This window comes from Benincasa hispida, chromosome 3 (assembly GCF_009727055.1).
Source record: "Benincasa hispida cultivar B227 chromosome 3, ASM972705v1, whole genome shotgun sequence".
Taxonomy (NCBI): Eukaryota; Viridiplantae; Streptophyta; class Magnoliopsida; order Cucurbitales; family Cucurbitaceae; genus Benincasa; species Benincasa hispida.
Genome location: NC_052351.1, coordinates 11,511,260 through 11,538,382, shown reverse-complemented (window position 1 = coordinate 11,538,382; position 27,123 = coordinate 11,511,260). Strand labels below are relative to the sequence as shown.

The 27,123-nt window shown below is 35.0% G+C and overlaps 3 protein-coding genes across 9 annotated transcripts; 1 reads left to right on the top strand and 2 right to left on the bottom strand.

The window, feature by feature from the left end:
* Positions 1-15,599: 15,599 nt before the first annotated feature.
* Positions 15,600-18,865, bottom strand: LOC120072792 (putative Myb family transcription factor At1g14600). 4 transcript variants are annotated; one of them, XM_039025293.1, is made up of 7 exons: positions 18,593-18,865; positions 17,725-17,944; positions 17,544-17,620; positions 17,386-17,440; positions 17,117-17,204; positions 16,454-16,556; positions 15,600-16,027 (listed from the first exon to the last, which is right to left on the bottom strand). In XM_039025293.1, the coding sequence occupies exons 1-7, from the start codon at positions 18,836-18,838 to the stop codon at positions 15,824-15,826; spliced, it is 993 nt and encodes a 330-aa protein (XP_038881221.1). In that variant the 5' UTR covers positions 18,839-18,865; the 3' UTR covers positions 15,600-15,823. The 4 variants fall into 4 exon arrangements, with proteins under 4 accessions (XP_038881221.1, XP_038881222.1, XP_038881224.1 ...); XM_039025294.1 differs by having other exon boundaries at positions 17,386-17,425; XM_039025296.1 differs by having other exon boundaries at positions 17,725-17,819; positions 18,593-18,770.
* Positions 18,866-18,869: 4 nt separating this feature from the next.
* LOC120072790 (probable rhamnogalacturonate lyase B) lies at positions 18,870-23,948 on the top strand. 4 transcript variants are annotated; one of them, XM_039025289.1, is made up of 16 exons: positions 18,870-19,180; positions 19,568-19,858; positions 19,937-20,058; positions 20,132-20,182; positions 20,410-20,529; positions 20,616-20,735; positions 20,851-20,992; positions 21,070-21,243; positions 21,332-21,487; positions 21,783-21,889; positions 21,978-22,068; positions 22,202-22,343; positions 22,438-22,594; positions 22,712-22,828; positions 22,911-23,034; positions 23,130-23,948. In XM_039025289.1, exons 2-16 carry the CDS (start codon positions 19,817-19,819, stop codon positions 23,370-23,372), a joined length of 1,908 nt encoding a protein of 635 aa, XP_038881217.1. In that variant the 5' UTR covers positions 18,870-19,180; positions 19,568-19,816; the 3' UTR covers positions 23,373-23,948. The 4 variants fall into 4 exon arrangements, with proteins under 4 accessions (XP_038881217.1, XP_038881216.1, XP_038881218.1 ...); XM_039025288.1 differs by having other exon boundaries at positions 19,568-20,058; XM_039025290.1 differs by lacking the exon at positions 19,568-19,858 and having other exon boundaries at positions 18,871-19,180; positions 23,130-23,869.
* Positions 23,548-26,523, bottom strand: LOC120072791 (5'-adenylylsulfate reductase 1, chloroplastic-like). Its single transcript, XM_039025292.1, has 5 exons — positions 26,338-26,523; positions 25,761-25,916; positions 25,508-25,631; positions 24,131-24,926; positions 23,548-24,020 (listed from the first exon to the last, which is right to left on the bottom strand). Exons 1-5 carry the CDS (start codon positions 26,417-26,419, stop codon positions 23,790-23,792), a joined length of 1,389 nt encoding a protein of 462 aa, XP_038881220.1. The 5' UTR covers positions 26,420-26,523; the 3' UTR covers positions 23,548-23,789.
* Positions 26,524-27,123: the final 600 nt, after the last annotated feature.

Genomic DNA, 27,123 nt, shown 5'->3' with positions numbered 1-27,123 from the left:
GTTTCTTAGGTTGTAAATTCTTTGTATACAAATTTATTTATTTAATAAAATAAGATGTTATTTTATTCGACGTTTAATTTGAAGTAACACGATCCAATAAACTAAAATCCAAGGTTATTTTATGTAACTTAAACATGTATATGGTTGACATACAAGTGGATCATGTTTAAGTAATAACCTAATGAAGGAACTCTTGTACAAGAGTACCTATGAGTGGAAGCGGATCTTTCAAATTCATTGTAACAGAATTTAACAATATACATTCGAACAAACAGATATGTATTGATAACACTAAATTACTGGCATACTTAAAGGATAAAAAATAAGAGACTGAGAGAACATACCAATTGAAGACTTTCTTCACAAAACTCGCTCTCTCCGTGAATGAACTCCTCTCGCTCTTCCAGCAAGTAATCATCCAGCAACACCTCGGTCGTCTACACGAACAGCTTCGCACGAATAGTAGGCAATGTGAACGACACCACCACTCGGAGCCCTCAATATTCTCAGAGTGAGAATCCAAAGGGTGGGCTTTGATGGAATTGGTAGAGGGGAGGAGGAAAGGCTATCGTGTACTACAATCAAGCAAGTGGAAGAAAGGAAATACTATTATATAGTCGGGTGCTTGATCATTTAGAACACGGTACACGATCGTGTAGTAAAAGCTAAGAAATCGTCTATACGATCGTTTAGTTTAGCTCAAGCGCTAAGTGATCGTTTAGTGAAAGATAAAGGATCGTTTAGGAAAGTACGGGCGATCGTTTAGGAAAGCGCAGGTGCGGGTGTGCGATCATTTTGTAAGTGGGCGCTGTCGTATAGACTCTCAAACACTAAGCGATCAAATGCTAACACACCGTGAACGATTATGCGTCTCTTGTGCAAAAATGAAAACAATTTTCATTTATTCTTCAGTTACTAGAACTGAATTGAACTTCCCACTAATGCACGAATTCGGAGAAAACGTCGGCCAATTATCTCATACCATCCAATTAATAAAATAATAAATTTAATTATATTATATTCATAACCTATAGTTTGATATCATATATCAACTATAGTGTTTTCTCCTCTACATGATATAAATTATATTTATATCTAATTTCTTCCAAAATAATGTATCTCATACATTTAGTCAATCATATCATATATAATTAACCAGTTCAATTATATCATATATAATCGAATTCCCTCTTGTCAATTTGAACTTTTCAAACTGACCCAAAAACTGATTCTCAACTTGTATCCAAACTACCAATAGGACCTTATGAACGTATGGCTCGAAACTCTAACGATACGTGAATAGCTGACTAAACTCTTTAGCCACGAGAACCACCATCCGTTAACTGCCAGACATTCCACTAAAGACCGACAGTTGAACTCTTCTTACCATAGATATATTTTTGTATCCATCAGATATAACCAATTGTGAGTATGATAACCCTTCATAGATGCTCGTAAGTACAGTTGGGCCAATTTACCATTTTGCCCTTGTAGTTACATCTCACTCTTTAAGTACCATTGATCCCTCTAATGAACAATATAACATAGTCCAACGATGGGTGAACACCTCTCGGGTCATGAGAAGGTGTGTGGCGCCACATCGTTCAAGCCCTGGAATCAGCCCTTAAGGAAGTTATCTATCCACTTACCCCTGCTTTGGGGAAGGAATGAATTCCATCTTGTGTAGCTGAGTTCCCAGCTCTCAAACCAGACGAATCCTCATAGTGGTAAGTTTGAATCGGCGGCCTGGCCACCCGCACCCATGAAAATCAAAGGACCGCCCTCAATGGCAGGAGTTCCCAACTCACTCAGGATTGAGGTCATGTTACCTATGGTCATCCTAGTGAAGTGAAGTCTCTGTCATGAACGGTGTTATATAATGAGACGTTAACACTTCGTGGTCAAGTCTTATACAAACTCTTTGTATAGGATGCCCCCACTCGCATATCCCCTACACGAAGGATCAGGATCAGACCATCTGCAATAAGTCACAACACTTGTAACTATTCCCCAAAGCAGGCCACATCCAAAGCATTACTAGGATAAGGTTTCCCTTCTATATCCATATACTACATATCATTTTGGTTATTATTTAAGACATGATCCACTTGTATGTCACCACATACATGCTTAAGTTACATAAAGACAACCAGGGATTTGAGTTATTGGTTTGTGGTAAAGTAAATAAAACATCCAAAGGAGCAAAATCAAGAAATGAAGTAAATATCATATATTATACATCACAAGCGTTCGTACAAACTGTTTGCAAACTACAGGATACGAGACTTTAGAGCATCAACCCCAACACCTAAATGGTCTATACTATATGGATAAGATTGGGTACATTATCCTGATGACACTATGTATACGACTATGTATACGACCCACTTTGTAATTGTTACAATAGTTGTAAAGTGTTATAAATGATGTGATCCTTATCGTTCATGTGGAGACATGTGAGTGAGGGTATCTTATATAAAGAGTTTATATAAGATTGAACTGCGAAATTATTAGTCTCTCTTTATAATGCCTTTACTTGAAGATATCAGCATTTCAATAGGATGATAATAGGTGACTCAACCTCAATCCCGAGTGAGTTATGAACTCATGTCTATATGGGTAATCCTTTGGTATGTATGAGTGAGAGTGGTCAGATTCGTGGGGATTTATTCAAGTGAAGAGCTGAGAACACAACTACACAAGATGTAATTCATTCATTCCCCTCTTGAGGGTAATGAATGAATTCTCTCTTAATAGCTTATTTTGGGTCTTGAACAATGAGGCCTCACCCTCCCATTAGTCCGAGAAGGAATTAGTATATAGTTGGATTATAAAATTTTTGTTCATTAAAGAGATCAGTGGTAGTTAAGAAGTAGATATAATTGTAGGGGTAAAATGGCAATTTGACCCAGTTGTAGTTACGAGCAATTCTTGAATGGTCGACTTACTGTTGATTGGTTATATCCATAGACAAATAAATATATCTACAATGCAAAGAGTGTAGCTATGTGTCTTTAGTGGAGTGACATGCAGTTAATGAATGTTAATTAATTTAGGGAAATTCTTAGCAATAAAGAAATCTCAAAAATATTTTACACTTTATATCAAAAAGTTCAAAAAATATAAGCACTTTTGGAACTTTTTGCATGTAAAGTGAATATTTTTTTATATATTTAAAAAGACTACATTGATTTAATTAAAGAGTTTAATTAATTAATCTTGTATCATTGAAGCTTCTAATTTGTAGGACTATAAAGTTCCCTTGCTAGCTCACTAAGGATAAAACAAGGAACAAATGGTTTTTGGAATAATTTAAATTGTTCAAATTATTTGATAGAAATAAATGTATTATTGATATTAATATGATTAATATAAAGTATAATGTATATCGATTCATTATAATATATAATCAATTATAAATATGATTTATAATTAAAACTATATATGAGAATAATATATCTGAATGAGATCCAAATATTAATTGTATGAATGAGATTCATGTAAATACTATAGGTTAAAATTTAATTTGAATAAGATTCATATTAAAACTATAGATTACAAGGGAGAGTTGTATTTTGATATGATTGAGATGCATAATATATGGTTAATTAATCAATGTTTAATTAATTAATGATTTATTATTAATATTATATTATATTTAATATAATATTAAACTTAACTCCCAATTGCAAGGGAGTTAATCTAGTTCACATGGGTAGGGAGTTAACTCCCCTCCCTCATCTTCCTTAATTTGTGCTTTTGTGAAAATACAGTGAGTGGGAAAAATATTGAAAAAAAAAATAGAATATCTCTCTCTCAAAGATTATTCTCTCGTTTGTTCTTTGTAAGACCTTTCCCTCTCCTTAGAACACAAAAGAAATTTCACAATTTCATTCTTTGCCAGGAATAACAAGGTAACTTGTCGTTGGTGTCCCTGCTTGTTTTGTTTGTGTTCTTGGAGGATTCTTTCTAGTACGAGGTGTTCATGACTTTGGGGAAATTAAGTCGCTAAGAGGAATTACGTCAAGAAGAGGTATTTAAGGGTTAATATTTTATCTTCTCTTTTTCTCCTCTATAGAAGCATGTTTTAGGTTTAAATGTTTATCCTATATTCTCTATTATTTCTCTGTATTTTGAAGTTTTCAAAATTGAATGTTGATGGCATGACGTTCACATGCTTTCATGAGAAATTCAATTCCTTCATTTCAGACACAATTTTTTGGGTCTCAAGTGGTAACTCGTTCTCCATTAGTGTTTATGGATAGTGTTTAGGGTTGAAGGTTTAGGATTCTAATTTTCTTTCTTCTTGTTTACATCCAGGCCCGTATAGATGATATTGTTTCAAACGATGAGGAGCATATCTACTTAAGACGTACCTTGGACCTTCTGACCGCCAAGGGGTATGTAGAGCCTCCCCCTTCTCCGCCAGAGAATGTGGTTCGTGGTCCAGTTGAGGATGAAGGTAAAGAACGGGTTGATGGATCCGCTACAGGTGACGATCCATTGGTGGGTGGTCGTACATGGACTCCGATCCACATGCGAATGAGTCGCCTGTAGGACGTCCACAGGTGAGTGTACCATCCAAGATAGTTCCACTTGCGAGGACCATATCTAGTGGATCACATACGACATGTGAGTGCAGTCAACACTTACAACGCTTTGAGGGAAAGTTGGGTCGTATAGAATTATCCTTTACGGCTGAGTTGAAGGTCATAAAGGACATCTGATGCTTATTATAAAGGTAAGTTGCATTAAAAAATGTTCAGTTATTATTTTTGTTGCTTTAAATTATTTAACTAATTTATTTTCTTTATATTATACTTAGGGTAAGTCAGTTGAATCACAACAATACTATGATGCTGGAGAAGGTATGTGTCGCTTGAAGAACCACTTACCCAGGACTAGTTGACGATCCACCTACTAAGATCCATTGATTAAGTCTCGACATGTTTCTGATCCTTCCATTGACGATCCACCCGGTGAGGATCCCACTTCTACACATGATATGCTTGATGTTGGTCCGACACAGATGGCTGAAGATCTGGATGATGGGGAAGGTATTGTCCCTATAGAGATATCATCAGGGGCGAAGATACGATTGGTTCATTAGTAGCTATTCTGATGGAGTCGAAAGATGAAGTATGTTTTTTTTATATCCATACAAATGGTTCTTTAGTGTTTATGCCCTTCCTTACAAATATTTCTTTGTTTGCAGCCTTTGGACTTTGACAACAACATAATTCTGTTGTCTCAATCTTCAGAGGTGGTCCATTATCTCAGCCTTTGAACTTTGTCTCAGTCTTAGTCAAAGTGTATTGTCAAATAATCGTAATACTTAACTCAAAATTATTGATGTGCATAATTTTCTTAGACATAACTTAGGACTGTATGATGAGATTAAGAAGGGCACTAGCCTATTGGACGTGGAATACACATGAGTAAAAGATGGTACAATTCTAAGATATGTGCAAAGGAAACGACCAGATCATCACATACACTATAAGGCGTTTGACTACATATACATGTCGTACAACATCGGTGGTATCCATTGGATGCTTGTGGTGATTGAGATGGTGGTTGGATAGATACTAGTATGAAATTCCTTTATCATGATGACATCTGATGGCAAACTATCAAAGGAGTTGGATAATATGTGGACCGTGCTTCCAGCTCTATTGGAAAGGGTTGGAATCCTAGCAGCAAAGTCAAACCTACCTGCACATCCTGGAGAGTGTATCAAGTGAAGACTACACCACAGTCGTCTACAGGGGGTGACTCTGGTATATTTTGTACAAAATTCTTTGAATATGATGTAACTTAACCCCCCTCCCCCTAGATACACTTAAGCAGGATAACATTCCTTTGTTTCGACTCAACTGACTATAAAGTTACGAGCTAACAGAGTGTTCTTGTAGTTATTTATGCAACTATTTATAGTATAATGAGATCTTCTTGCAATATTTTGTATAACAACAATCCATAATTAACAATTGAACCAACTTAAAATGTAATCCTAGTAGAACAACTGCCCGTGAACAACTACCCAAGATTTACCGAGAAAGCATATCATTCTCTTCATTTTCCTTTTATTCTTGGGGTAAATGTAGCTCAAGATTGCCCAATAACTCAAAACCTTAACATTCTATTTTAAATCTCAAAATAAACATTGCCCGAGATTGCCTGAGAACTCAATACACTTAGCATTTTATTTTAATTCTCGGGCTAAATATTGTCCCAGATTGCCTAAGAACTCAAAACCTTTAGCATACTGTTTTTATTCTTGGGCTAAAGGTTGCTCGAGATTTCTCAAGAACTCAAAAATCTTAGCATTCTATTTTCAATATTAAGCTAAAGGTTGTTCGAGATTTCCCGAGAACTCAAAACACTTAGCATTCTGTTTTTATTCTTGGGGTAAAGGTTACCCGAGATTGCTCGAGAACTTGAAATCGCCTGAGAACTTAAAACCTTTAGCATTCTATTTACAATCTCAGAGTAAAGGTTTCCTGAGCGTTGTTCGAGAATGGAGGAAAATAATTATACAATTAAAAAGAAATTGAATATAATGAATTGCATCAGAACAAACAAGTATACAATATTTTACATCGTTGTTTACATCTAATCAATTACCATTGTTGTTTATTAACAAAGAAATAAAGGACTATACAAAAAATTACATGTGAATGGGAATGGCTTCTACAAGTATTTCTCGATATGTTCTTTGATTATGTCTCTGTAGACCACATCGGCGACACTTATATAGTCGTTTCTGCATTTCCCCACTAGATGGTATTCAGATGATTGGTCGACGTCTAACTGTTCCAACAACTCTTGGTGGTAAAACAATTTTGTCAATGAACCCTGATATGGTCTTCCACTTTGAGGAATGACATATGGGGAATATCCATTATGCATAACTTTCCAACCAAGATGAAACTATATATGCAGTTGAGCATGGAGTAAATAGATCAATATTTCTTAACTGACAAACGACAAGCACATGAGCACATGGGATCTCATAATAATTAAACTCACCATATATACGCGTCCTCTCTTGCAAGTTTACCCGAGGGTTAAGGTGACCGTTAACTATCTCGAGCTCGTGGTGGTCGATCGGATGCATAATGTACGTTCTATATTGCATGCCAACTAGTTTCATAAGTGTTTCTCCATGGTCCGACAATATTGTTTCCTGACTCGCTGCTAATGTACAATGATTGGAAAACCAGGTTTCATGGAGTCCTCAAATATGATCCAAAAATGTAGTCATCGGTAGGAATCACACACCCTTGAATACTGCATTAATACATAAGGCAATGATTGTTGTCATCTGATCATATCTCATTCCACCTTGGTGAACTCGAGCCCATTTTGACAATCCCACATCAGTTAGATATTTTTGTATACCAGGATATCGACCCAACTTATTCCAATGCTGCAAAAAGGCAGACTCTTGACATGCTTTCACTGCAAGTATGAAATATGCACACACTAATTGTTGAACTTGGTAGCCAAATTTAGGCTCGTGTGATGGATGCATAGGGCGTGGAATGCATCGAAAAATACAAAATCGATTGATTTAGCAATACTTTTATGCTTGTCGGATACAAATACCAATCCATTGACCTGATAGATCATTGCTTCCAACCTTCTCATAAACCACGTCCACGAATCATTTTTTTTTTCTTTATCATCCAATCCAAAGGCAACTGGGTATACATTCTTATTAGCATTAATGAAAACGGTTGCAAACATAATTCCATTGTACTTTCCTTTCATATGTGGGTTGTATCTACCACTATCGTTGGTTGTATGCAGTTAAGAAAACCTTTGATTGATGCCCCCAGTGTCATGTACACATACTTGAAATGTCCCTCAAGATCAAGCTTCAACTCATATTGCATACTAGGGTTGGCAATCTTCCATCCTTCTCCAAATCGCGGTAGAAAAAGGAAAGACTCTCGAGGAGTTCCTATGGCTAATGCCAACACACATTCCCTAGCCCACAAATGGTCTCTCGTAAATAATGTCAACCCCGTACTCCTTTCGAAAATCTTGAATGATTTCCATCGATTTGTAACCCCGACTAACATCCTGATATTTGGTCTTCGTCAATTAAGCAACAACCCAATCCTTGCTTGGTTATGATCCTGTTTCTTTAATATTTTCTGACATGTGTGACCACTAATGTATTTCGTGATTTTAAACATACCAGAATCTTTAAGCTTAATTGCCCCAACTTTCCATTTGCATGCCGAATCTACACATTTTACAATATATAGCTTCTTCATAGATCTATCTACTCAAAATTGAAAGTTTTTTCACAATGGCAATAACAAACAATATCTTACACAAATCTTTCTTACCCGAAAACAGGTTACTGGCCTGGACATCTTCTACAATAGATTCTGAGGAGACAACGATCATGCTTGTTTTTAATGCAAGGTATGCTTCCTCTTTCTACTAGTTGCACTCGATTCACAACTTTCTATCGAATTTGTAGACTGTTCACCATTCGTCATCGGGTTACTCTTATCTAACGGTTCTCTGTCTATCCGTAGTTCTACGTTAAGTACATAATCTACATCAGTGTTCATCGGATGTTGGTCATCCAATGTATCAACACGAACAAATTCATCATCAGCCTCAAATATGTCAACATTCTCCACATTAATATTGACATCAGAATCATTTGACATATCTGCATCAAATATAAACTCCCTATTTAACATCCTATCTATATCGTCACCCAATCCTATTGGAACCACATTGTCATTCAATGGAATTAACGATCACACATCATTTGAACTTACATCATACTCAAGTATAAAATCAAGATGCAAGGGGAATGAAGGCACATTTTGAGCCATTGGGATTGGAAATGACAGTTTCGTACTTCTATTCCCGTGAACTACCATTGGTACCTTAGACACCAAAAGAATCATTTCAGACACATCTTCACTAGTTAAAAGAAAATGAAGATCTTCCTAATTAATGATCACGAAAGTAGAGACCTTTGGCTTAACATTATACATACATTTTATAACCAACTTATACTCAATAGAATTTATCCCACTTATTCTATACATTTCTTGTAAAAAATGTGCATACGTTATTCCGATATCTATAATCTAACCTTTCAACGACCTCTTATATATTCTTTCTCATTCTCCTTCATTTCGCCCCCAAAATAGATAAATATACGAGATATCTTGAAAAAATAAAAAACAACAAACACATATATACCAAAAAAAAAATAAAATTAAAACCATCACAATCTTGGGAATAATCATTAATCTCGGTGCAAACATGCTCCCATCTCGCCCGAGATTTAATCATATCTCAAAAATCTTGGGAAGAATATAAAGAATCTCGGGCAAGATTACTGCATTTACCCCGAGAATACGTAAACAACAACGCGAACCACTTTTTTTGGGGGGTCAATAACGTACATTTTAGAAAGCAAACACTTTTAATAAAGAAAGTTAGACATATACCTTCTTTTCGTGAATTTTTGCAAAGATGAGGTTGGGAGGGTTTCTAGAACTTTTGGTAAAAAATATTGGAAATGTTTATCATATAAAACTTATAGAACAAGTCAATTGGCAGTGTCTAAAAGAATACTAAACCAATCAGTATAATATAATATCTCAAAGACATAATAGTAAATTCAAGTTTTTAATAACTAATTCTGAAGTGTGCAGAAAATACTATTTTCCCCATTTTTTAATTGAGTCATGTTGTGTTTGACCTTTCTACATCTGTTATAGTTTATAATTACCTAGCATCTTTATAATATTTTATCTAAATTATATTAGATTTGTAACTACATTGTAACTAGATGTGCCTTCAGAAAATATATTCAGACATTTAATAATATTTAGTTTTTATTATGAATATTATAATAGAAAATAGATACTCATTACTTAGTGTCCCAAAGGCCATGTGTCACCATTCATGTTGTCCATATACCATGTAGTTATTCATGCTTGGTGTTCATGTAAGTCCACATCTTACTTGTCATTTTGCCTATAAATAGTGACATTTGGTAGATCTTAAGAACACACTTATATTGGTGAGAATTCCACTTCCACTAATTTTCATATTATCCAATTTCATGATTTTGGTTATTTTATGTTTCAGTTATTTTATTTTATAATTCTAGTTTTTATTTATTTCTTATTATTATATTATAATTTTCATATCCGTATTCCCATTGTGCTCTTCAATTTTTACAATACATTATTAGCACGAGCTTCTGTCGTTTTGTCCACTAAAGATAAATCCTAAAGGTATGTCAATTTTTCCCTGTTCTTTATAATTAATAAATTAAATGTTATTTTGTATATTTAATACATATTAAATTTCTAATATAAATATAATATTTTGTGATTGTGTTGCCATGACAAACTTTACAAAATTAGAAATTGTAGCCCTTGACATTAATGGCAATAATTATTTGTCAAGGATGCTCGATACTGAAATTCACCTGGATGCTATGAACTTGGGATAAACAATTAAAGAAGTAAATATGACATCCAACTAGGACAAAGCAAAAGTTGATTTTTCCTTCGTCATCATCTCCATAAGGGATTGAAAATGAAGTATCTTACAATAAAAGACCCCCGTATCTTGGGGAAAAATTTAAAAGAGATGTATGATCATAAAAAATAGTTATTCTTCCTAAAGCTCATTATGAGTAGATACACTTGAGGCTACAAGATTTCAAATCAGTAAGTTATTACAACTCCGCATTATTTAAAATCAATTCAAAATTGTTGTTATGCGGAGAGAAAATTATTGATGCGGATATGTTAGAGAAGAATTTTTTTTTCATTTCATGTCTCGAATATGCTCTAACAGCAGCAATATCGAGAGAAAGGTTTTAAACAGTATTTTGAATTAATTTCATATCTTATCGTGGCTGAACAAAATAACAAGTTATTAATGAAAAATCATGAATCTCGATCAACTGAAACAACACCATTCCCTGAAGTGTATTTTGTGAATTTTAATAATAATCGTGGTCGTGGTTGAGGTCGTGGTCGCAGTCGAGGTCGTGACCGTGGCAGAGGAAGAAATAATTATTATTTTCGTGGTGGTTGTTCTAATCATTCAAATTCCAAAAGGACCACACAAAATGATGATCACAAAGGAAAAGCTCCACAAGATAAAAGTTCAAAGAGTGTTGAAAACAAATGCTTCCGATGCGGAATGACTGAGCATTGGTCACGTACCTGTCGTACGTAAAAACACTTAGTTGACCTCTATCAAGCCTCTCTGAAGGAAAAAGAGAAAAATGTGGAAGCAAATTTTGCATACCAGAATAATGATATATTTGACCCATCCCATATGACAAATTTGAATGTGGCGAACTTCTTTGAATCTCTTGAAGAGAAGATTGACATAGTTGGTGGCGCATCAAGTGTTTCTTTTGACTTTGAGAATATCTAGACTTAATGTTATTATTTTCTTTTATCTATCTTCATTTTTTTTAGTAACTTTTGTATATTTTAAGTGTTTTTTTTCTTATTGTAATTATTTTCTTTTAATGAAGAAACATGGATCATTTTCATATATTGGGTGTTTAAAAAAATGAGCAAAGAAGATCTATGTCTGGCAGACAGTGCAACTACACATACAATACTTACAAATAAAAAATACTTTTCCAAATTGACAATGCTGAAAGTAAAGTAAATACAATATTAGGTTTTGGAAAAGCAAATATTATTTTGCCTAAAAGAATAAAATTTACAATTGACAATGTATTGTTCTCTAGTAAATCAAAGAGAAATATTTTAAGTTGTAAAGATATACGTTGCAATGCTTATCATATTGAGACTGATAGTAAGAATAATGTGGAATATCTATGTATCATATCCACTATCTCAAATGAAAAACATATATTGGAAGAGTTGCCTGCTTTATCTTCTTGATTGTAATATACTCATATACGAGTAATTGAAACATATGCAACAATGAACCTAAAGTTCATGAATCCAGACATATTTACTATTTAGCATGACCGATTGGGTCATTTAGGATCTATAATGATGAGAAAAATGATTGAGAATTCAAATGGACACCATTCATCTTGATAATGCTGGTGAATTTACATCCCGAGCTTTTAATAATTATTGTATGTCAATTGGGATGAACATCCTGTAACTCATGTCCATATACAAAATGGTTTAGCATAATCATTTATAAAACGTTTGCAATTAATTGCAAGACCATTACTTATGAGAGCTAAGCTTCCTTCATCTGTATGGGGACATGCTATTCTGCATGCAGTGTCACTTGTACGCATTAGGCCAATAACTTATCATAAGTACTCGCCATTACAATTAGCTTATGGTCATGAGCTAAATATTTCCCATTTGAGAATTTTTGGATATACAGTATATGTTCCAATTGCTCCACCACAATGCACTAATATGGGTCCTCAAAGGAGGTTAGGAATATATGTTGGATATTTTCCCATCAATTATTAAATATCTTGAGCCCCTGTCGGGTGATGTATTTACTACACAATTTGTTAATTGTCATTTTAATGAGACAAATTTTTCAACATTAGGAGAAGGAATTAAGAAGTTGGAAAAAGAAATTACATGGAATGCATCATTATTGTCTCATTTAGATCCCCATACAAATTAATGTGAACCTGAAGTTTAGAAAATAATTCATTTGCAAAATATAGCAAATCAATTACAAGATGCATTTATAGATGCAAAGAAAGTAACTAAGTCACATATATGAGCTACAAATGTTCTATACAAAATTGATATCCCAACACAACAAGTTGTCACTAATGAGTTTAGAACACATCAGAAACGTGGTAGACCAGTGGGTTCCAAAGATAAAAATCTTTGAAAATGAAAAATAATTAGTAGTAAAAAGATTTGGATGAAAATGTAAATACTCATAAAGAAATTCTCGACATGACTAGTGAGGAAGATGAAGCACCTAAAGATAATAATGAAATTTCAATAAACTATGTCATGACAAGAAAAAGATGGAATCGAACTAATATAATTATTGACAATATTTTTGTGTATAATGTTGCTCTTGATATTATATTTGAAAATGAGGATCCTGAATCAAAATCTGTTGAAGAACATCGACATAGAAAAGATTGGCTTTAGTGGAAAGAAGCAATCGAGCCGGAATTAAACTCATTTTCAAAACGTCAGGTTTTTGGACTTGTAGTCCGAACACCAGAAGGTGTTAAACCTGTGGGATACAAATAGATATTTTTGAGGAAAAGAAATGAAAATAGTGAGGTCACAAGATATAAAGCAAGACTAGTTGCACAAGGTTTTTCACAAAGACTTGGTATTGGTTTTGAGGAGACGTATTCTCCGGTGGGAATGCAATTACATTAAGATATTTAATTAGCTTGACTGTGTATAAAAGTCTGGATATGCATCTTATGGATGTAGTCAAAATATATTTATATGGATCTCTTGATAATGATATTTATATGAAAATCTCAGAAGGATTTAAGGTACCTGAAACATATACATAAAATTCCCTGGAATGATATTCAATAAAGTTACAGAGATCACTATATGGATTGAAACAATCAGAACGGATGTGGTACAATCGCCAGAGTGGATATTTATTGAAAGAAGGATATCAAAATAATCCAATATATCCGTGTGTTTTTATAAAGAAATCACAATCAGACTTTGTTATTATAACCGTATATATTGATGACTGAATATAATTGGAACTATTGAAGAGCTTTCAAAGGCAATAGGATATTTTAAGAAAAAATTTGAGATGAAACATCTCGAAAAAACAAAATTTTGCCTTGGTTTGCAAATTGAGCATTTAGTAGATGAAATATTTATTCATCAATCAACTTATACAAGAACAATTTTGAAAAGATTTTATATGGACACAACACATCCATTAAATATTCCAGTGAAAGTCTGTTCATTGGATATAAAGAAAGATATATTTCGAACTCGAGAAGATAATGAAGAACTTCTTGGTCCTGAAGTACCATATCTTAGTGCAATTGGTGCATTTATGTATCTTGTTAATAATACAAGACCTTATATTGCATTTTCAGTAAATTTATTATAGATATAGTTCTTCTCCTACAAAAAGACATTGGAACGGAATTAAGCAAATACTCCATTATCTCCGAGGAACAATTGATATGCGTTTGTTTTATTTAAAAATCAAATTTTGATCTAGATGGTTATGTAGATTCTGGATACTTATCTGATCCACACAAAGCTAGATCTCAAACAAGTTATATGTTCACATGTGGAGAAACTGTTATATCATGACGATCGGTGAAACAGACTAGGCCACTTCCTCAAATTATGCTGAAATTCTTGTAATTCACGAAGCTAGTCGAGAATGTGTATGGCTAAGCTCAATGACTCAACACATTTGTGAAACGTGTGACTTGTCTTCTAATAAAAATCTTCCAACAATATTATATGAAGACAACACAACTTGCATAGCTCAAATCACAGGAGGATATATTAAAGGTAATAGAACAAAACATATTTCACCGAAACTTTTCTACACTCATGATCTTGAAGAAAATGACATCACTGTATAACAAATTTGTTCAAAGGATAATCTGACAGACTTATTTACAATGACATTACCAACCGCGACTTTTGAAACATTGGTGCATAATATTGGAATAGTTTTCATGAGGGGGAGTAAATATATTGTATTTTTTTAGGAATATGTATTATATGAAATATGTACTCTTTTTCCTTCACTAGAGTTTTTCCCATTGGGTTTTTCCGATTTTAACGAGACATATTTCATATATATATATATATATATATGGGCATCTAAGGGAGAGTATTATGAATATTATTATAAAAAATAGATGTCTATGTAAGTCCACATCCTACTTGCCACTTTGTCTATAAATAGTGACATTTGGTGGATCTTAAAGAGCACACCTACATTGGTAAGAATTTCACTTCCACTAATTTCTATATTATCCAATTTCATGATTTTGGTTATTTTATGTTTTAATTATTTTATTTTATCATTTTAGTTATTATTATTATTATATAAAAATATTATTATATTATATTTTCGATATCCGTATTTCCATATTACTTCTCTATTTTCATAACAGTTTTGATTTTTAATTATCCTGATTTATAAATCATAATTATAAAGGAATACGTATAATTTGTAAAAATTCAACTTGCATTGCACATAGTATGCATGCATTTTTTTCTTTGTTCTTTTTAGAAAACATAATACATGCACTCATATATATAATGAAAGTTTTATACCCTCACAATTTTCATATATATATATATATATATATATATATTTGTTAAAACACAATTTTCAAATATTCCACATATCAATGTCGGTATATATTCTGAAAAAAGACATGAAAAGTAAGGAATAATATATTTCCCCTAAAAAGAAAAAACATAAAATAAAACTTCCATACATAAATTCCGAAATCCAAACTTTTAAGAGGGCCAACTTTGCTGGTCGACTAAAAAGCATAAGTGTCGCGTGACATATGCATCCAAAATTCACATGCATAAATTTGCATAAAGTTATGGGGGAAAAAAAAAAAAACTCGTACGAGGGGATGATTCTTATTTCTTACTTTTTATTGTTCGTATATAGTAGTAGTATAAATAAATTTGAGCGAAACTAAGGAACTCTTAAGTCTTCAGAAACTGGAATTCTAGAATGATTTTCATGAAATAAGCAAGTGATGAGATAGGAAGACGTCATTATTAATGAGTTATATCATATATGTTTAATATTGAGTTTGATTTCATTATTTTGAATTGCAGCAGTGGCAGAGTGTTCAAGCAAGACTAAGCTCAAGTGACACGTCATTGACATCAGAATTCCCAGGTTTACTCTGTATCAATGGCTGCAAACTCTTTAAGCTCAAACACAGTGACATTGTTTCATCATCACCACCACCTCTCTCTACACTCTTATTATCATCCAACTTTCTCAAATCTTGATGCATCTTCTTCAAACTACTCCCAAAGCAATCTTCCTCCTAACAAACAAATAAATAACATATAATTATTGATCTATCTTATGCCTTCAAAAGGTTCCTTAGGAAAGATGAAAACTAATTTCGTCTCGACAGAAACTAAATCGACACGAGAAGAATAAGAACATGAAGAAAATGATATAGAGATTTATGAGGTTCACTAATAGTGTTTTAGCTACATCCATGAACAGAGGGAGAAAACAATTTTATTATTGGAGAGGTATATCAGACACTGGGGCACTAATAGGATCAAAGAATTTTTATATGACACCCCTCTAAACCTTAGACCAAAAAATCGTAAATAACAACAAATCCATATTTCAATAACCAAATGGTTACTGAATAGAAACCTCATTTGTTTTAACCAAGAATCTTGAACGTCAATCTGAGAGAGAGAGAGAGTACAGAAAGAGAGATAGAGAAGAGTACTTGAACAGTGCACCGTTTGTTTATGTCCTTGAAAATGAGGTAAGAATTTGGTTTCTTCTCTTTGCACTTTCTTTGTTCCTTCGTCATCTCTCGCTTCTCTTTCCTGGAGAGAAAACTTTCTCTATCAACAATCAATCTAATGCCCAAAAAAAGCATATATCTACTCTTCCGCCCCTTATCTTCCTAACAACAACACAATACTTTCCTCTTTGTAAAGTTGTAAATCCTGTTCATCGTGTATATATATATATGCACGAGATGATAAAATAATACTTTTGAGCATATACTTTATTTTGGAACTTTAGTATATATTATATTATTGCTTGTCATGGCATATCTAGTGTGTGTTTCTTTTCTTTAAACTTTTCTTAGACCTTTGGTTATTATATGTTAGACTTTTTAGTGTATATTCGGGAGTGATTTTTAAATGGTTAAAATAATTTTTATCATGTTTAAAGTCATTCCAAAATATACCTTTAATCTCTCAAAATCAATTTAATGTTTAATTTTGCACTTTTGAATGCAGTTTCTATACTATAAAAAATGGTTTTAAATGATTAAAAGTATTTTAAAAATGACAGAAGTGATTTTAACGTTTTAGAATCATGCTCAAACATGTCATTGGTCGATTATAATAATGAAGAATAGGAGAGAATCACGAACCAAGCGAGTTTTTGATCAATAAAGCAACTTCCATGGAGATGGTCTGGAAGTTGATATCCCGGAGCCTCGTCATTTTTAAGGTTTTTTGCTGCCACACAAGAAGGGAGCATATATATTAAGTTATATTAGCAGTTTTTAACTAAGGCGCCAGTTTTAGGCTTAAAGATATGACCAGGGTGATCAAAAGCTGTTTTACGTTGGTTCATGAATGAAAGCTTGAAAATACACAAACAGCGGTTGTGATAAGAAATATAAGAATATTGTAGAACCTTGAGGCGCTACTTGCTCCTGTTTTGAGCTCCTGTACATCTGTCCATGGCAAACCTAAGCATTATTAAACTAATTAAAAACGTTCATAAGCTGCCAATACTAACAGAAGAGAGGGAAAAAGGGTAAAAATGAATTATAAAAAGCTACTAATCTGCACCTGTAGATGGCTTTTCACGTGAGATATAGTGAGACCATTCACATTCATTATCTGCAATACCATCTTTGGAGTAGCCCCTGCAAATTAGTAACACCAAAATATGGTTCATTTGTATATATCAAGAGACTAGAAAAGAAGGGAAAATGATAAAGATGCATAATGGTATATAGCTTAAGCTTACTCTCTTCTCCACCTAAGCGTTCAACTGCATGAACAAAGCAGCGATGGAGATCAGGAGTCCATCTTAATCTGGGCATTTTGGAGCGAACATAAGGCCTAACCATGGGGGATTTGAAGTTGATGTCATGGAAACTACTGGATACTCTCTTCCTAGAAACCCTCATGTTGATGAATAATGATTTATGATAATGCTTTGTCTTAAAGGGACGTGGATAAAGACCCTTAAAAAGAGAACCCAGTTCAGTTCAAATCAAACCTACTTTATGGCTTATGCCACTTAGAGAGAGAATGATACAGTAGAAGATAATAAATAGTATATGTGAGATTCTGTTTCATTCGTTTGGCCTTTTGTGCTGCTTTTCGCAACTCAGTAGGGACAGTTTAGTCTCCATTGTGTTTGATTGGGAAATGGAAAGTTTTGAGGGGCAGAATTTCTGGCTTGCTATTTATTCAAATGTATCTATGATTGGGTGAAAACAGATGGGTGAAAAAACTGAAAAAGTTGTCCTCAATTTTCTTTGGGGATATGATTTCTTCATTTTGGACATTCTTTTGGTCCTTTTTTCAGACATTCCTTTGGCATCAAATTACAAAAAAAGCAGTGGGAATGTAACAAACCCAAATCACCCCAATCATATGGCTGCATGCTATATCCCCAACACCGTTTCAAGTAATTTCATTTCACAGTAATCAAACTCAGAATTCTAATGGCTTTTTACTTTACTCTGTAGTATTACTTGAGTGTGTTTGTTTAAACAAAATGATGATACTTAAACATTTAAGCAACAGAGAGGAGTCTGGAATGAAGAATCAAATGGGGGAAATTTGGATATATGACGAAAGCAATGCATGTCCTTAAGGAAACATACCAAAAGCTCCTGTTGAAAGCGAACCTCATAATTCTGGTTGCGACTTTTCGTCGGACATTTTATGCGCAGTGGGCCTTGAAAACCTCGACGCAACCGTGTGTTCGACACGCAGCTCGTGCTTAGCAAATAGCATGTCAGAATTTCCTCGCACAGTAACACGTTGGTCAGGAACGCCCGCAGTGGGCTTGGATTGGGGAGACTCCCATTGGAGTAGCGTAAAAGTAAGCTGTAAGCAGCTGTAAACATAAGCTTAATATTTGGAATTTCTATTCCACAGACGCGAACAAATTGGGGAGAAAAAGGAAATGTGGGCGTCAGAGTTGGTGCTCGGCCTCTATGGGCAAAGAGGGGTTCGAATTGGAGAATATTCTCTGAAACTGGGCATTGGCAGAAGCAGAGAAACAGAAGTGGAATCCTAAGCAAAGGAATTATGGCGGAGTTGGACTTGTAGGAAACCTTTCAAAAGCTGAACCCAATTCATTCAATTCACAGGGACGATCATTCCTGAAAATGTGAAGCAAGTAAATCCAAGTAGCCTGATGGGAGATTTCTGTACAAGGAAGAGCAATTTCTGCACAAATCAGAGAAGTAAGGCTTTAACCCACTTCAAAAGATTTCAATTTTTTTCCTTTTAATGTTTGTCCACACTGATTTAGTAAAGAAGAATTGAAGTTTGATGAAAGCATCTTCATATGAAAACCCTAGAAATTTGAAAATTACAAATTCTTTAGAAGATCAAGAATCAAAATTACATTTATATCTCAGTATTCACTATCCTATGCTTTTCAAATGGGTTCAAAATCAAGAATATGCCTTCTACTCTCGAGAAATTAATTGAAATGAGCACTACATTATGATTTCAATTATATATGGACTTTCATATTGAATCATTTCTATATTCTCTAATGGATGTTATATTTTGTTGGGTGACTACTAATTCTTTGTACTACCGAACACCATATGTCGACAAGACAGATGACCAGGAAAGTACTCAGTTCTAATAACGCAAAGTTCTTTGAAGAGTTTTTTCCAAGGCTTAATCTGTTAGTTGTAGTTCATAAATTAATGGTGATGCAAACAAGAAATGACGTATACAAATCTTCTGATGCTCTTAGTAACCAACGACCAGCTATAATCCACATCATTTGCACAAGCTAATTAATCATAACCTACAATATATACGAAAGAAGATCAGAAAGATGGTAAGAAAACTGAGCTTCTACAATGGGGAAGAAGAAGCTGAGCGTGCAAAATCAAGGCTCCCATGTTAGTTTGGAGCGCTATGACTCTTATTTCCTTGTGATCGAGTTTTCTGTAATCCATGTGTGTTGTGATGATTTGCAGGTTGTATTGGACAATGGATTGTTGAAGGTGACAATATCAAACCCCCAAGGGTATGTAAGTGGCATCATGTATGGAGGCCTGGACAATCTGTTAGATGTGAAATCAAGTGAATCTAAAAGAGGGTAACGTCAACGACGAAATAGTAGATCAAACAGGATTTCATGTGACTACTTTTGACTTATTTCCTGTGTGCAGATATTGGGATATCAACTGGAGTTGGCCTGGAGGCAAGGACAGATACCAATTGTATGCTGCCTTTCATTAGACTGGTAGATTAAGTTAAATTTTGAAACTTGAGCAGTTTGGCAGTCCTCAAAACATAGGAAAATAGGTCTATGAACCAGAAAAAGTTTGTCTATGCAAGCCCTCCTTAGAAGTTGTCGATTGAAACGATAAGTTTTAAATATATCATGTTCTCAAGCCTGAGGATGACTATAGTATTTCCTCTAACTCTTGAATCCATTAATTTGTAGGCTTAAGGGATCTGAATTCAATGTCATCAACACAAGTGATGACACGATCGAAATATCATTCAGGAAAGTTCTTGACCCATCAACTCGAGGCAACAAACTTCCACTTGGTGTGGACATAAGGTTGTACATTCATTCGGTCCTCCCTTTTACCTTGAAATAAGATCTAAATTCTGCTGAATTTCACAGGCTTCTGATTTGTCCTCTAGGTACATAATGAGGACTGGTATTCCAGGCTTCTATTGCTATGCAATCTACGAGCACCCGTCAGAATGTCGGGCTTTCGATCTTGCTCAGACAAGAATGGTGTTCAAACTGCGACAAGAGAAGTAAATAATCTTCTTCCCCAGCCTATGCATGGCTAGCTAGAGTACAATTTGCTGTTTCCTCCTTTTTCCTTTTCCTTCTTCTACCGTTTGCCTCACCAATTTATGGTCAAATTAGGTTCCACTACATGGCAATTTCAGATGAGAAGCAAAGAATAATGCCAATGCCAGAGGATTTGCATCCAGGCAGAGGTGAACAACTAATTGTACCAGAGTCAGTTCTGCTTGTAAATCCCATTAATCCTGATCTGAAAGGAGAGGTGAGAATGCAAGCCTTAATTATTTGATTTACCTGCAAAGACAAAATGATTTCCATAAACATAAGGACTATATGCAGGTAGATGATAAGTACCAATACTCCATGGATAACAAAGATGGAGGAGTTCATGGATGGATAAGTTCCAGCCCAAACAACATAGGTTTTTGGATAGTTTTTCCAAGCCATGAGTTCCGAAATGGAGGTCCTACAAAGCAAAATCTGACAGTCCATACTGGTCCTACATGTCTTGCTGTAATTATTTTTCCTCTACCCAACTCGACTTAAATCACGAATTATATGTCTTTAGAATTCGGTATAAAAGAAATCTTTGATGCAACAGATGTTTCATGGAACCCATTACATTGGAGAAGATATACTCACACATATTAAGGAGGGACAGACATGGAGAAAGGTCTTTGGTCCTATTCTTGTATACCTTAACTCCACCTCAGACGTATCAGAGGCACACAATTTATGGATAGATGCAAAAGAACAGGTAGTTGCTTGAAATCCAACTTTCTCCCGACCTGTACCCTGCACTCTTCAACATCTTGCAGTAAATTGATCCACTTTCTCATGACATAGGCTTAAAAAACACCATTAGCTACCGAACCATACATCCCCTTCAAATTCTGTACTTTCTTGTGGAAACCTGAAGATTATATGATTTTTGAAGATTACAAGATCATGATATGATTTTGCTTCCTCATTTATTGTGATTCTGCTAGTACAAGTCGAGAGGCTTAGTGGCAGATATGTGGGATTAATATTTCACTTGATTCATGATATAGAGAATGCTAGAGGAAACAGCATGGCCGTACAATTTTGTCTCTTCATCTTTTTATTTAATGGCAAATGAACGTGGTTCAATTTCAGGAAGACTACTAGTCCAAGACAGGTAAAAATGTTCCCCATTTCTAAAGAATTGTAATTGTCCTTAAAGTGTCTGGTAAGATAAGAAAGTTTCTCTCTCTTCCACTCTCTAGATTTATTTCAAGTTCCCCCATCCCTGCGAGAGATGCGCATATTGGTTTATCCGCTGCTAGAAAAGAAGGTGCCTGGCAAACAGAAAGCAAGGTGAAAGCTTTTTCTTAGCTCTCCTGGGACAGAGCCTTTCATACACTTGTTACTCTGATCAACTTCAATCCATCGAATTCAATAACTTTTACTTCATAACTTCTTAATAGTAAGGATATTTGTGTGACTCCAGGAATATCAGTTTTGGGTAAAAACAGATTCCAATGGAGATTTCACTATCAGAAACATTATTCCTGGAGTCTATGGACTTCATGGTTGGGTACCTGGGTTCATTGGTGATTATCTTCACAAGTCACTAGTAACAGTATCTGCAGGTCTTTTTGCTCTTCTTCAATGAAGTTTATCTGTTTCTAATGTTGAAGTCAAATGCAACTTCTTCAACTAGTTCTGATGGTTGATATTTATCAGGATCTTATACCCATCTTGGCATTCTGACCTATAGTCCCCTCAGAGATGGTCCTACTTTATGGGAGATTGGTTTTCCAGACCGTACAGCTAATAGCTTCTATGTTCCTGATGTGAATCCGATGTATGTCAACAAGTTATTCCTTCACAGCCCAGAAAAGTAAGTAACAAAAACCTTCTTTTAGGTGACAAACATCTGCAAAATAAACATCAAAATTCACTTGGTTGCTTAGCAAGAAGTAGGCTATATACCCTCTCTGACATGTACCAAATCCAGGTTCAGGCAATATGGTTTATGGGAGGGATACAGTGATTTACATCCAATAAATGACCAAGTTTTCACTGTGGGTATCAATAATCCGAAAAAAGACTGGTTCTTTGCTCAAGTTTGTAGGTTTGTACTTGCAACTCATCATATATATTTACAAAATGAACGTTAGAAAATTCACTTGACGGTGAGTGATACTATTCTGTAGAAGAGGGGAAGATGGTGAATATGTTGCGACAACATGGACTATTAAGTTCAACATGACATCCTTAACCAATGAAACTTACCGGCTGAGGTTGGCCATTGCATCTGCAACACGCTCGAACTTGAAGGTACAAACAAACAGGAAAATGTTGGAGAAAATTGAACTTAGTATACTTGATTGTCCATTCAAAAGGTTCGCTCTTGTTTTATTTTATGCCTGCAGATTAATGTCAACTCAAAGGGGTCGGAGCAGTCTCTGGTCTTCCAGCTGATGGATTTGGGAATGGATAACACAGTTTGTCGACATGGGATTCATGGACTGTACCGAATTTACAGTATCGACATTCCATCTTCAATGCTTGTTAAGGGAGATAACTCCATATTTCTCACACAGGCAAGGAATGGAGATGCACTCTGTGGAATTTTATACGATTATTTAAGATTGGAAGCTCCCGATACTCCATGAAGTCACTTGAAGATTTTAATTCAATGCCATTTTATCCGAATCCAAAGGCACAAGCTAGAGCGAAATCCTGAGCATTTGTGAATGATATTGGTTTCAATGTGGGCCAAATGTATTGTTAAAGGTTCCCAAGTTCTTGAAAAGTGATACTCAAAGCATTCCACTAATCAAAGCCGAATTTCATAACAAACAACGTATTCTTTATCCTTAGCTGATCTGAATACAACAATCAATCATACACGGATATTGACTAAGATAGTAATGAAATACGGCTAACCCAAACCCCAAAATCTACATAGAATAACGATACTCTAGATTAGGCGAAAATTTAGACTGCTTCTTGTGTCAACTGTATAATTGACTCCCTGGAGCTGGCCACATTTTTGTATATAGGTGTATTCCAGAAACATTCTGGTTCGATCATCGGAAAGCATTTACAAAAGCCATAAGCGAGTCAACATCTCTCTTCTCAGATGGGTACTTGATCGGCCGAGAGGAATGTTTAGGGAAGAAGAGTATTGTGGGGAAGCTACCTAGCTGCAATTCCTGCTGTGCAAACTCTTTTTCATCGCCATCGGCTCTAAACTTCCCAACCTTCACTCCTGTCCCAGCTAGCTTCTCAGCTAATTCAACATATGAACCTTCCATTGCCTGCCCAATTTGAATAGATGGAAATTATAAGCAATCTCATAATCAAAATTGGTACTCTCATCGTGAAATGACATGTAAAATTGCAATTATATTAAAACAATGTATCTTACCTGACAGAAGCGGCACCATGGTGCGTACAGAACAACAATCCATGGTTCTTTTCTACCCTCCAACCTAGCCAAATTCTCTATTCCATCCCTAGTCAATCTCACCAAATTCTGAGACTCAAAAATATCAGCTTCTGTAGAAGCTCCATTTGCATTGCCATTAACCTGGGCTGCATCTTCCTGCTTAAGATTTCCTTTGTGCAGACCACATTCTTTGGCCTTCGCATCCTCCCACCACCACCTTCCTTCCCTCTCATGTTGCCATGGCAAAACAGGTCTCGTGCATGGTTCACACCCAATTGAAATGTATCCTTGTGAATGCAATGTGTTCACAGGCACATTCATGGATCGTAAGAAGTCCCATATATCTTTACTGCCAACATCAGCAACCGGATTCCATTTGACCAAGCTACCAATGCCACCATCTAGCCCTTCAAAAACAGGGTCCACCTGCACAACAGGAACTTCAGACCTGGTACCGGGGGATTGGTCTTTCCTTTGACCAGTGATCCAAGCTCTTAGTCCCTTCAAGGCCCTTCTCAAAGGCCTCACCTTGCGCACACGGCAGCATTCCTGGTGCCCATCCTCGTAAAAAGAAAACAGCCCTTTGCTTCGGACTAATGCTTGAACTTCAACAGCATCAGGGAACATGTACTCAATATGGATACCGTAATGCTTTTCCACTTCATCAAAAAACTTATATGTTTCCGGATTCAATCTTCCAGTGTCCAAGCTGAAAACTCTAAATGGTCGACCAGTTAAATGGGCATACTCGATCAAAGCAACATCTTCAGCACCACTACAGGAAAGGAAATGAAAATCTTAGTTTCCAAATTCTAAACATGTCTACATAGTGAACAGAACAATATAGTTGACTCTTGAGTCTTGATATCTCGAATAGTTTCGATGGGGGAATAATAAAGTAATGGTATGCTTATAAAAAACGAGACTGAGTTTTAGAGCCTGTATATGGATCGACTTTCTAAGTGAGCGTTGAAAGAATTCGTTCCATACAAGCCCTTGCTCTTCTTGGCGTGGCAGCGGCTAAGAATAATTTCTTTTATAATATAAATAAAGAAAAAGGTGAAAATCGTTGAAGTATCATCAGCACCGTTGACCGAGGAAATTTGATACTCTTACCTCTTAAAACATATTTCCTTTAAAATAAATTATGCTTCCGACAAAATCCTCCATATAAAATATACATATATATATATATATATATATATATATATATATTCCTCCTAAAAGGGCTTGCACTGGATTCAAAGTACTTGACCAAACCGACTTTTAAGTACAGTGTTTAAAATATTAAGAATCACGAATACACATCCAGTAGAGTCATTTACTTTCCCAAATTGATCGGTTCAGATGTGTTACCTGAAAGCTATAGCAATATCATTGCCAAATTTCTCTAGGGCTTTGTCCATAATTTCAAGGGGTGAAGCATTTTCAAGGTCTTTAGCCAAACCCTCGTAGTTCTCAACCTCCTCCTCAACCACCCCTGAAATGAAGGTATAAACACATCAATTTCACCACCAAAACCAAATTGCCACACAGAAACTCTCGTAAAACCATCAAGAATACCTAATGTCAAAATTAACGAAAATTAACAAAGAGAATGAAGACCCACCAGGGGCAATGGAGGTTGCTGCCAAAGGAGCAACGGAGTCGTTCCGTTTTGGTTCGGCATGCAGAGTCTCTACAGAGCATCGTCTTTGCGAATAATTCACAGATGAAGCTGGTACATTAGGCCGACTCAACAACCTAACAGAACCAATTTGCGGGGCTGCAAAGGTCAAACAAACACATCAGACTTGAGTGTAGAAGAGAATAATTGAAAATTGATTCACCTAAAGAGAAGTATGGAAATTCAAAGCTAAAATTACAACACGGCGACACAAAATCTAGCCTTCATAACAAAAAGGGCAACCAATTAAAACGGTCAAACGAAAATTGTTCGTGTCCAAGGAAGATGAGTGGACTCATTGCGCATTTAGCTTTAAATACAAGAAAAGAAAAGGCAAATTTAGAATTGAACAAACAGCCATTGCTTGACAAAATAATGGCTTCCATAAGAGGAATTAACGAAACTAATTAAACATACAGAAGAAATTGATTTCTATTCATCAACACGCTTCCTCGAAACCAATCATAATTAAAACATAAAATCACAGACATGGATGAGGAAAAGAAGAAAGTAAAAGGACCTTTAGGCTCAGAGGTGGAAATGGAACGAGAGAAGCTGGAACCGGTAATCGCAGAAGCAGAAGAAGAAGAAGCAAGCGCCATTGTAGAATTGAACTCGCTCTAAAAGCTTCTTCTTCGAACGCTCTTTCTCAGAAAATTGTGTTTCTCTGTCTTCCAGACCGAATTGATAATTTGATACTGAAAGAAAAATGGAACGATAAATATCAATGGTCCGGAGAGGAAGACGTATGGTTCATTGAACCTAGACGCTATTTTGGATTAGAGCCGCCTCGTCCTTTTTGCTTACGTGGCTGATTATTATTGGTTTAAAATCAATTGCCCGAAACGCGCGGCGCTCAGCGCTTTCGTCACGTACTTCAACCCGGAGGCCGGAGTCCATATGGTCAAGCCTCCCATTTAAAAATTGTTTTTTTTTTTTACTCTCAATGATTTTTTAATGTTTTGCTTTACGAAAACTAAAATAGTTTTAAAATTTTGTCGTACGATGATAATTGTTTATTCTAATCCTCTTTTTTCTTTAAATATANATAATTCCTTGATATTTGTTCTTTAAAATATTAGAAATCAAGATTTTAAGATTTAACCCGATGTGCAAACATAAGGTTAATATAAAATTTTGATCAATTTGAGTAGATTTTCAATTTAATTTTCATACTATTAAAAGTTTCAATTTAATCCTATTTCAACTTTGTTATAAAAGTTTCAATTGGTTTTTTTAATTCTATTTCAACTTTATTTTTATAATTTTAAAAGTTTAAATTCGTATGATTTGATTAATTTTTAAA

What these genes read in the sequence shown, in the direction of transcription:
- LOC120072791 (XM_039025292.1), bottom strand. Translation starts at nt 26,419, where the DNA reads ATGGCGCTTGCTTCTTCTTCTTCTGCTTCTGCGATTACCGGTTCCAGC. An exon ending in GATATTGCTATAGCTTTCAG is followed by an intron (nt 24,927 to 25,507) that starts GTAACACATCTG and finishes CCTTTCCTGTAG; the next exon opens with TGGTGCTGAAGATGTTGCTT. An exon ending in CATGGTGCCGCTTCTGTCAG is followed by an intron (nt 24,021 to 24,130) that starts GTAAGATACATT and finishes CAAATTGGGCAG; the next exon opens with GCAATGGAAGGTTCATATGT.
- LOC120072790 (XM_039025288.1), top strand. Translation starts at nt 19,817, where the DNA reads ATGGGGAAGAAGAAGCTGAGCGTGCAAAATCAAGGCTCCCATGTTAGT. An exon ending in TCAAGTGAATCTAAAAGAGG is followed by an intron (nt 20,059 to 20,131) that starts GTAACGTCAACG and finishes TCCTGTGTGCAG; the next exon opens with ATATTGGGATATCAACTGGA. An exon ending in ATCCTGATCTGAAAGGAGAG is followed by an intron (nt 20,993 to 21,069) that starts GTGAGAATGCAA and finishes GACTATATGCAG; the next exon opens with GTAGATGATAAGTACCAATA.
- LOC120072792 (XM_039025293.1), bottom strand. Translation starts at nt 18,838, where the DNA reads ATGTTTACAGCTGCTTACAGCTTACTTTTACGCTACTCCAATGGGAGT. An exon ending in ACGCTTAGGTGGAGAAGAGA is followed by an intron (nt 17,621 to 17,724) that starts GTAAGCTTAAGC and finishes ACTAATTTGCAG; the next exon opens with GGGCTACTCCAAAGATGGTA. An exon ending in ACGTGAAAAGCCATCTACAG is followed by an intron (nt 17,441 to 17,543) that starts GTGCAGATTAGT and finishes AATAATGCTTAG; the next exon opens with GTTTGCCATGGACAGATGTA.